A 9,417-nucleotide genomic window follows, 5' to 3' on the forward strand; every position below is an offset into this window, starting at 1 on the left:
TTTATCGAGGGTCTGCGAACACCACATCAGCTACATGGCGCATGCGTATCACAGTTTGTGGGCAGAAACAGGGAAGTGCAGATTGGTGCTGTTCGCTGTCCTCTTGTACTTGTTTTGATTGAAGGTATGTAAGAATAATAACTAGATAATAACTCGTACTACACCTGGAGTAAATCATTATCGTTAATATGTGTGTTTTGAGCTCTTTTTTCCCACATTTTAATAATTAAATAGCTCACAGCGACATCTAGCGGCACTTCAGTAAACATGATGTGTTTTCTTATACGAGTTGAAAGGAAAGACTAAATTTACACCTTTTGATTTAATTATAAGCTACCCACAACTCAAATAATCATAATTCAGCTCTTTCATTTGTTATTTTATTAATGTATATATTAAATTTGTCTTAAGCTCTATTCTGAGTTTAAAAAAAAAAAAAAAAACTAGTTGAGTGAACACAATCAAGACCACGTTTTTTGTATTTATTTCAGATGATCCCGATTCTGCTAACTGAGACATGGTTTTAAACAATTGAACAATCACATAATGTGACTGTCAAATTACTAGCTTTATCTGGGGTAACTCCTGCCTTTGCCCAACGTCCTAGTCTATTAGGGGCAGCTGACATCTCTAAATTGAATTATTGGATCCCAGTGTATGAAAGCAAGCAGGGACCAATCTGGGCTGCTATGGAACTCACATCTAATTTGTTACTTTCGCCGATTTCTATCCTAAATAGCCCCTTGCCCATTAATGTAAGTCTCCAAAACTTGAGACCAGTCATTAAAAACTCCCTCAAAATATGGTTGCAATTTAGGAAGCATTTTCACCTCAAACAGGCAATCACTCTTCTTCCCTTGGTAGGAAACCACCTGTTTCCATCATGATCCCAAATTGATACTGCCTTTGAAATGTGGTGTTGAAATGGATTGGTATTCTTCAACGACCTATTTGTAGATGGCACATTCGCTTCTTTTGACTTACTGCAGAAAGATCATAATATTCCTTAGAACCATTTCTTCAGATACCTGCAGGTACACAGTTTTGCCAAAAAATCCTTCCAATTTCCCCGCTTACCAGCTGAGAATATGTTGAACACTATACTGGAATTAGATCCTTGTGGTAAAAGGAGAGTATCTAAGATTTACCAACCGTTGCAAGACATCAATCCACCGTCATGTGAAAGTACTAGGTTGGCATGGGTGGAGGATTTAGGCGTTGCACCCTGACATACTACATCTCTCTGTATAAGGCATGGTCTTATCCAATTTAAAGTCATGCATCGATTACACTATTCAAAAGAGAAATTGGCCAGAATATATCCTGGCATTAGTCCTAAATGCCGGAGATGCTGCCATAACCTATCTACAGTGGGTCACATGTTTTAGTGTGGGCTTCAATACATGTCTCCACCTGCTGGCTGTAGGAGTGGCTCACAATTTTCAAGGCTATTTAAAACAGGTGCTTAAGTAAACGGTGAAACAGGTTTTCACTTACAATAATCATCCCACGTGTTCATACAGGCCATTAGAGGATCACTTCATTACTTGTACTTTACTATTACTTCTTTTTCATCCTTGTGAAAAAGGTTAGATGATCATGTCTGACAACTAAAGGGCATTGACATGACCTTACTGTCTAAACTGCAGGAATATTAAACATGATTGAGTTTAAAGCAAATAATCATGACAGCAAATCGCAAGATAGATTACTTTTAAATATTCCCTGTGCCAACTCTGAACTGGGGAACAGGAGGGTGGGAAGAAGTACTCAGATATTTAAGTTAAAGCAGAATTACCTCAATGTAAAAAATAGTCCATTACAAGTAAAATCCCTGCATTCAAACTCAAACTTAAGCAAAAGTACAAATGTATTATCAGCAAGAGCTACTTAATGTCCCCATTAGAGCTAAACTTACTACTTCATAGTTTCAGTTTAATTTAACACGTTGTATTTTTAGGATTTAGAATGATTATTCTCATTATCAATGAATCTGCTGATGATTATCCACTTAATTGATTATTAAATGTTGGAATATGGTGAAAAATGATCAGTTTCCCAGAACATGACATCTTCAAATCTGTTATTTTTTCCAGACAAAAAGAAACCAGAATATATTGTGTATGTGAATTATATTGTTAATATATTTGCGGAGGATTTTTATTTTTCTGAAAAAATGATTCAAACTGATAAACCAATTATCAGAATATTTTCTCAATTATGCTTTGTGTGTAAAATCTTTACCAGTAAAGAAAGTAGTCACTATAAATGTCAAATAAATGTTGCAGAGTATAAAGTTCAATATTTAGCATAAAACAGCAATGGAAAATGGAAGTATTTAAGTAAAGGAAAAGTACCTCAGAACTGTGATCTCAAAGCTTAACCAAATACTTAAGTCCTCAATGAATCTCAGACACTGTGCTGTGTTTCTGCTTTCAGCCCTGTGATGGCAATGGACTGGATTGGGTTCGGCTATGCGGCAGCCCTTGCCCTCGGAGGATTTATGGGATACAAGAGAAAAGGTACAAGTATCCCCCTTAGTCGCTTGAAAAAAATGAAAAAAGTCAGCAGACTATTCATCCTGATCGTCATCATCTTTATGTGTCCAACTCTTTCTAGGTAGTGTGATGTCTCTGATGGCTGGTTTAGTTTTTGGTGGATTATCTGCTTACGGTGCCTTCAAAGTCTCTCGTGACCCGAGTGACATCAAGGTCTCATTGCGTGAGTATGACTCATCTTGATAATCATCTTGTTCTGAGCAGAATTTGATAATAAATGTCAGTACATTAAAACATGTGATGCTGTTTTTCTTTTTTTCAGTTACCTCTGGAGTCCTTTCAGTCGTGATGGGAATGAGATACAAGAAATCTGGAAAATTAATGCCGGCTGGCATTATGTCGGGGCTCAGGTCAGAATATAATTCAGAAATTTGCAAACCTGTGAAATGATTAAACATGCAACGTGCAAACATGCACTTATTGGTTTAATGAACGTTTTATGATTTGCTGTCTCCTCACAGTTTGTTGATGGTGTTCCGACTTTTACTCCTGATCATGATGTGACCGAAGAAGCAGAGAAGACGTCCTGTCTCTCAAACAACCTGCCATTCTCCAGTTAGCTTGCTAACTCAAGTCTGCTGCTTTGTCAACTACAGATTTAAGATGAACTGGTAAAAGCCTTGCAGTAAATCATTTTCTTTTTGTTTATGACCTTGTGCATAAAAGTAAATGCATGATTTGAGATCAATTTCTGTATTGTGTTATTACCACAAATGTCTTCACTTGTATTAATGACTGGCAGCACAGCAGCAGATAAGTGAGGGCTGCAGCTAACTATTATTTTACATTATTGATTAATCGTTTTCTCAATAAAATGTCAGCAAATTGTAAAAAATGCCTTTTCAGAGCCAAAGGAGACTCGACATATAACAGTCAAAGAACAAAACTCAAAGATATTAAGTTTACGGTCATGTATGACAAGTCATATCTGAGAAGATGGGAACAGTAGATTTTTGTTTAAAAAATACTAAAAAAATGATTCCATTATCAAAATAGTTGACGATCAATACTCTGTCAATTAACTAATCGTTGCAGCTCTACTATTCTTTTTCTTGGCAGTGGGCTTATAACTGTAAAAACTATAATGTCAGTTTTGCTGCTAAAACATGAAGATTACTAGAATGAAATGTTGTTGTAAAAAGTATGTGAGGAAAAGTCTTATTGATTTTTGTAATAATAAAACTAAATAAATGGATGTGATTCTAAAAAGAATGCTTGTATTTTTTGCTTACAAGTTGTGATAATAATCCAAATCCTACACCATGTACTGAAGCATCAGTGCTAGCACTCACCTCGCTGTGTGTGTATGGTCAAAAACCTGTCTGAGAAGTAGAAACAACAACAGCACACCAACACCCCAAAAGTCAAACATTTATTTATGAAATCTTCACCTTCAAACATTCATGTACTGTAATTTTATGTCATGGTTATTAGACTTTCTTTATATCCCTGTGTGATGGATAGAGCATCATTCCTCTTACAGTAAAATCACAATTATAAATGGTATATGTTAATATGTCAAACGTGTTGTGCTAGCATAAAGGAATATTTACACTGTGTGTGTGTGAGGAATGTATCTGATGTTTTATAGCATTCATGGGAACACTAAGTTAACATTGAACACTTCCCTGACAGTTTTAACATAGACTTCATCTGACGGAGGCTTCCTCTGGCTTCCTGGCTCCAGGAAACGGATGACAGCTGGCATTTGAGTCATCCTGTCCTGGAAACCCTAAATGCAAGATAGGCATAAATCAATAAACAGAGAAAATGAAACATTTTGCTGGACAGAACTAATCAGTGGCTTTTTGTGCTTTTGTAAATCACTTTTACATGCTTACCTTGATGTTGGGAAACTCAGAGAGGATTTCAGGAAAATTCTCCTGTAATGTCAGCGTGCATTCAAGCAGCAGCACATCTGCACAGCTTAGTTTACCCCCCACCAGGTACATGTGTCCAGACAGAGCCTGACAGGTTGGTAAGATACACACATTTCAGTTATCATGTACATAAATGTACATAAACACCAAACACTGTCCTGACCAAGATGATGATGATGATACCTTTTCATACACAGGAAGGTAACGCTCTTTTGCTTTAGTCTGAATGTTGTCCAGTTTTGTTGTCTTATTGATAGTGAAGGGCACACTCATGAGCATTTTCATGAGATCGATCAGTCCATCCGAGAACATGTTGATCCTGAGGAAAATCATCGTCATGCACCGTAAGTTACAAAAATAAACCAAATGTTCCCAAAGTGGTTTTACAAAAATGCGCCATACATGACTCGCTCTTTGAGATCTTTCCCATGAAGGTTGTACTTCTCTGAGATGTAGTTCATGATTGCCTTTGACTGAACAAGCTTCATGTTGTCAATTTCCACCAAGGGAAGCTGTTGAAACATGAGGGTTCTGTCTGCAGAGAAAAACACAAAAGACAAATTAGGAATGGCACTCCCAAATTGCAAAGCATATCTGTCAGCTCCCCGTAGATTACCCCTGGTTGTAAATTGTGTATGTTGAAAAATGAACTGAACACGTGTGCATTTTCATCTGCATGTGAAAACAAATTAGAAACGGATGTGATTTTTTTTGCCCCAAACTACTTTTTTGTTTAAAACAACAACAACAAAAAATAGAACTCACCACTCAGAAGTTTTTCATACTGCTGACGGGTTGTAATGTACACTTCTTCAAACTATAAACAGGAAAAGATTGTGCAATAGTTTTCACACAGATTTAATCACTTGCACATTGAGTTGCCATTGTTTATGAAATGTGCTATATAAATAAAACTGCCTTGCCTTGCCTTGCCTTACTGGAGGATTTTTGAGTTCTAAAAGCTTCATTTTTATCATTATCACCACCACACCCTTTCCTTACCTCAACTCCTGCTACTGCCAGAAGCCAGCGGATTGACTCCATTCTCCCTCTCCCATCGAAGTAGTGCAGCACAACCTTTCCAGCCATAGCACATGAAGTATTTTATAAATGTCTGTAAAGCTGACAAGAAAACATACTGTTACACTTAATACAGTACCATTAACAAGTTTGGATACATCTACTCATTTTCCAAACCTTTGACTTGCAGGCGTTTGTGCATTAATGAATAATAAAAAACCTCCTTATAGAGGTTTGGTACCTGCTTGCCTCCGTCTCTTCAGAGTGACACCACAGTGAATTGGGAAGAAATCAAGTCTTCGTTATATAAGAGTATTGTGAAATAAAAAAAAGGAAAAGAAAAAAATAAAAGATCAAAAGACGGGATTGTGATTGGTTGGTTGGTTCTGACCAATAGAAACACGACTAATTAACATTTGCAGCCAAGCATCATGGATGAGGACTGGAGCTGAACTAGTGTATTATTGTAACATCGTATCTGAATAACACTGTTAAATTATGTGACTATTTTTGATATTAGTGTGTAGAAGATGTTGGAATGAAGATGGTCTACTCTGTGCAGAATGAGTTGCACAATATCCTAAAACCAGCTGCTGGGTTTTGCATAAATCACGAAACTACCACTAGAGGTCATTCACTGCACTTTAAAGTTTAGTAATGAACCTTTAGTCAAATAAAATTCACACACACACACACACACACACACACACAGTCCATTCAGAGTCTCTGTTCTCTTTTAGTGAAACTGTTGATCAATTACTGGATGAGAATCAACGTTACCTGACTCAGCTAACGTCTCTACTGCAAGACACCACCCAGGAGATGGAGCACAGTGTCATGGTATGATATAAAGGTGTGAGGGAGTGTATTAATGCATACAAGCAGATTCCTCAAGTAACATCTTATATATAGGCTCAACTAAGCTACTCATTATAAATGCTTCACTTTCCACAAGGCGTTTCTTTTCTTTTTTTTAAGATCATTGTAAATTTAATTAAAAACCACCTCATAGTGTGGTGTGTCTTGACGTTTTCCTTATAAACATATGTTTGTGTTCAGTATTGACTAGGTCATGCAGGTTCATCTGTTAGTGGTTAGATGGGTGAATGGCATAATTATGTTCAACTGATTGTTTAGAAGACCTCACATTCAAAATTATTCTGTGAGCTGCTGAAACTAAAAGCAAAGAGGCTAAATAAAGCCGAACATACAAACCATAAACAAAATCATTGATTAACAACCTCATAAAAGCATGTTGTAGAAAGAATGAGAGGCTTACAATCAAATATCACAGCATCAGCCATTTCAACTGAATATTATCTTTCATCTCTATTTAAATGACTAAAAGAGGAAGTATCCTGTCATATGGCCACCATTTCTCAGTAACTGCAGAACTGTAGAATGCAAAGCGTTACAGGATCTGTATCTAATGTTTAACTCACATACTGAGGTCAACTATGAAGGAACATTACAGTTTTTTAAGCTGTACTTTTTATATTTAAAGTGTGGTCTGGACAAACTCATTTCACATTTACAGTATGTGCAGCCAAGCATACAACTGTCTTTTTATTTAAGCTTCAGTCTGTTCAGTTTATACATATCATGTTGCTGATTCATTAGAAAATACAGTACGTTTATACTTCCTTACATATCTTGTGCTTGTATTTAGTGTCATTTTACTTCATTGTTACTTTCAAATGCAAATTATACACATGAATATTAAAACAGGATGTGTTTAGTGCAGTAGTTGTGGTGGTGCCAATGACTTTATTTATTCATCATTTTAACTATCATCCTACCAACAGGTTTAACATACAGGGTCTACTGACTGAGGTACCCCAGGACCTCCACAATAAACTACTGTAAGCAACAACCATCACAGCAAAATGTTACATTATTTCTTCTCAATACATTATTAGTTATGTAATTCATGTCATTGGGGAAAAATATTATTTTAGGAAGGTTACACTTTATTTAATTTAAGATGCACTTTACTCACTTCACGTGTTCACTTCTTTGTGAGCAGCAAACTGGTTTTAATGGGATATGTTATGACTGTCCATACAGCAATGGAAAAGATCAAACATGCCTTCAACATGATTATCTTACCTTTCATCAACTTTAAGCTTTAATCCTTTCCTACATAAAGTGCAAATGCCTACATAATAATAACGACAATAATAATCATAATAATAATAATAATCATAATAATAATGAGTTTATTTATATACCACCTTTCATATCCTACATAAAATGCAGCTCAAAGTGCTTTACATTTAAAGCAATAAAACGAGCAAACAACTACAGCAAGCTAAAACAAACAAACATTAAAACATCAAGAAGAGGTAAAAGTTCAAATAGATTTAAAAGCTAACACAAAATAAAAACAAGTCTAAAATACAAGAGAAAACACATATGAGCTAAGGTAAAGGTATGTGTTTAAATGTCCACAGAGGTTGCCCCTTTGATTGCAAACTTTCATTTACTATAGACAACATGACTTAACTTGTCAGTAAGGACGCTGCAGGGCATTTCCTGCACATTTGTCACATTTGAAAACAGGACAAAACATCGCTTTACTTTCTTGAATTCAACTCGACTTTCAGCTGCACGTGTGTGTGTGTCTGAACACGGATTGGTTCACTCACACCAATAGAAACGAGGCTCATTAACATGTTGCCGCTAAACATCATGGGAAAATAACAAAACTCATCGATTGCGTTGTTTTAATGGATCTCTGTGTCGATTAAATATCAGTGTCATGTACACTTTATAAACATATTGGCGGACTGATGACATAATGACCATCATATCTCGATTTAACACCGTGACAGTGAACGACAATCACATGAAGCGGTGTATAAATACAGCGGCTTCCTTGTTTTTACCGGATGTGAGGGCGATCTGGCTGCGACATCTGTCACCCCATTGATCGCTAGGGTTGATTCGGCTGATCTGGCTGGCTAGGCGGGTGTCCCCTTCCTCCCTCACCGCTCCATGTGTGTCCCTCCCGAAGCTCCGCGCTCGGTGGAAGAGGACGATGTCCCCCCGGCGGACGACCATCCATCGGTATACCAGTAGCTGCGCTCCCCTGCTAGAACCTCCAAACAAGCTCAAGGCCCATTTGTAGGAGAAACGTAGGGAAGTCAAGCTCCAAGCTTCAGACACATCCAAATGCGGCGCTGCACGGGGCAGTTTGCCTTCCTTTTTTCATTCTCATTACAACATTATGATACTTGCAGCAGGGAGTGTAAAAGAAATATTCAGATCTTTTACCTAAGGGAAAGTTTTATACTTTACTTTATTATACCTCTATTCACAATTTTAAGTAAAGGTATGTTTTGCTATTGTTATGTATCATCAAATGCGGCGCTGCACGGGGCAGTTTGCCTTCCTTTTTCATTTACACCGCATCTTTTTTTTCTCATTACAACATTATGATACTTGCAGCAAAATACAGCAACAATGAGGGGAAAAAAGGAGTGTAAAAAGAAATATTCAGATCTTTTACCTAAGGGAAAGTTTTATACTTTATTGTAGAAATACTTTACAAGTTACAAGTAAAAGTCCTTTATTCACAATTCTAAGTAAAGGTATGTTTTGTTATTGTTATGTATCATCAAATTATACTTAATGTGACAAAACTGCGCAAAGTACATTTTTCAAAATGCCACATATTAATATATGTTATATTACTGGAGCGTAATTTTTTATGCAAGCATCATACATTTGAACTACTTTATGTACTGTTGGGTTGCAAAAAACAGTTAGCTGTGAAATAAATGCAGTGAAGTAAGATGTAGAATATTTCCCTTTGTTTGTGTGGCTATATGTGGCTGTCTACCTTCATTTTTTAAATTTTAATTATCTATATTTTTATTTTTATTAATTATAAGACTTTATTTATTTAGATGGCATGGCCGCAACAAATTCAGTGGTGGAAGAAGATCGTTTATTAA

The 9,417-nt window shown here is 36.4% G+C and overlaps 2 protein-coding genes across 2 annotated transcripts; one reads left to right on the top strand and one right to left on the bottom strand.

Annotated features, from left to right (window-relative positions):
• The first annotated feature begins 49 nt into the window (after positions 1-49).
• tmem14a (transmembrane protein 14A) lies at positions 50-3,764 on the top strand. The gene is made up of 5 exons (XM_053333237.1): positions 50-124; positions 2,440-2,522; positions 2,620-2,721; positions 2,821-2,908; positions 3,020-3,764. The coding sequence occupies exons 2-5, from the start codon at positions 2,447-2,449 to the stop codon at positions 3,060-3,062; spliced, it is 309 nt and encodes a 102-aa protein (XP_053189212.1). The 5' UTR covers positions 50-124; positions 2,440-2,446; the 3' UTR covers positions 3,063-3,764.
• Positions 3,765-3,959: 195 nt separating this feature from the next.
• gsta.1 (glutathione S-transferase, alpha tandem duplicate 1) lies at positions 3,960-5,689 on the bottom strand. The gene is made up of 6 exons (XM_053333232.1): positions 5,441-5,689; positions 5,204-5,255; positions 4,841-4,973; positions 4,622-4,757; positions 4,400-4,525; positions 3,960-4,290 (listed from the first exon to the last, which is right to left on the bottom strand). The coding sequence occupies exons 1-6, from the start codon at positions 5,525-5,527 to the stop codon at positions 4,153-4,155; spliced, it is 672 nt and encodes a 223-aa protein (XP_053189207.1). The 5' UTR covers positions 5,528-5,689; the 3' UTR covers positions 3,960-4,152.
• Between the last annotated feature and the right edge of the window lie 3,728 nt (positions 5,690-9,417).

The sequence above is a fragment of the Scomber japonicus genome, chromosome 14 (assembly GCF_027409825.1).
Source record: "Scomber japonicus isolate fScoJap1 chromosome 14, fScoJap1.pri, whole genome shotgun sequence".
NCBI lineage: Eukaryota > Metazoa > Chordata > Actinopteri > Scombriformes > Scombridae > Scomber > Scomber japonicus.

Excerpts from the sequence above, each read along its gene's own strand:
- tmem14a (XM_053333237.1), top strand. The coding sequence starts at position 2,447 with ATGGCAATGGACTGGATTGGGTTCGGCTATGCGGCAGCCCTTGCCCTC. Across the intron at positions 2,523-2,619 it reads TATGGGATACAAGAGAAAAG|GTAGTGTGATGTCTCTGATG; the intron begins GTACAAGTATCC and ends AACTCTTTCTAG. Across the intron at positions 2,909-3,019 it reads GGCATTATGTCGGGGCTCAG|TTTGTTGATGGTGTTCCGAC; the intron begins GTCAGAATATAA and ends GTCTCCTCACAG.
- gsta.1 (XM_053333232.1), bottom strand. The coding sequence starts at position 5,527 with ATGGCTGGAAAGGTTGTGCTGCACTACTTCGATGGGAGAGGGAGAATG. Across the intron at positions 4,758-4,840 it reads GATCTCAAAGAGCGAGTCAT|GATCAACATGTTCTCGGATG; the intron begins GTATGGCGCATT and ends GATTTTCCTCAG. Across the intron at positions 4,526-4,621 it reads ACCTTCCTGTGTATGAAAAG|GCTCTGTCTGGACACATGTA; the intron begins GTATCATCATCA and ends CCAACCTGTCAG.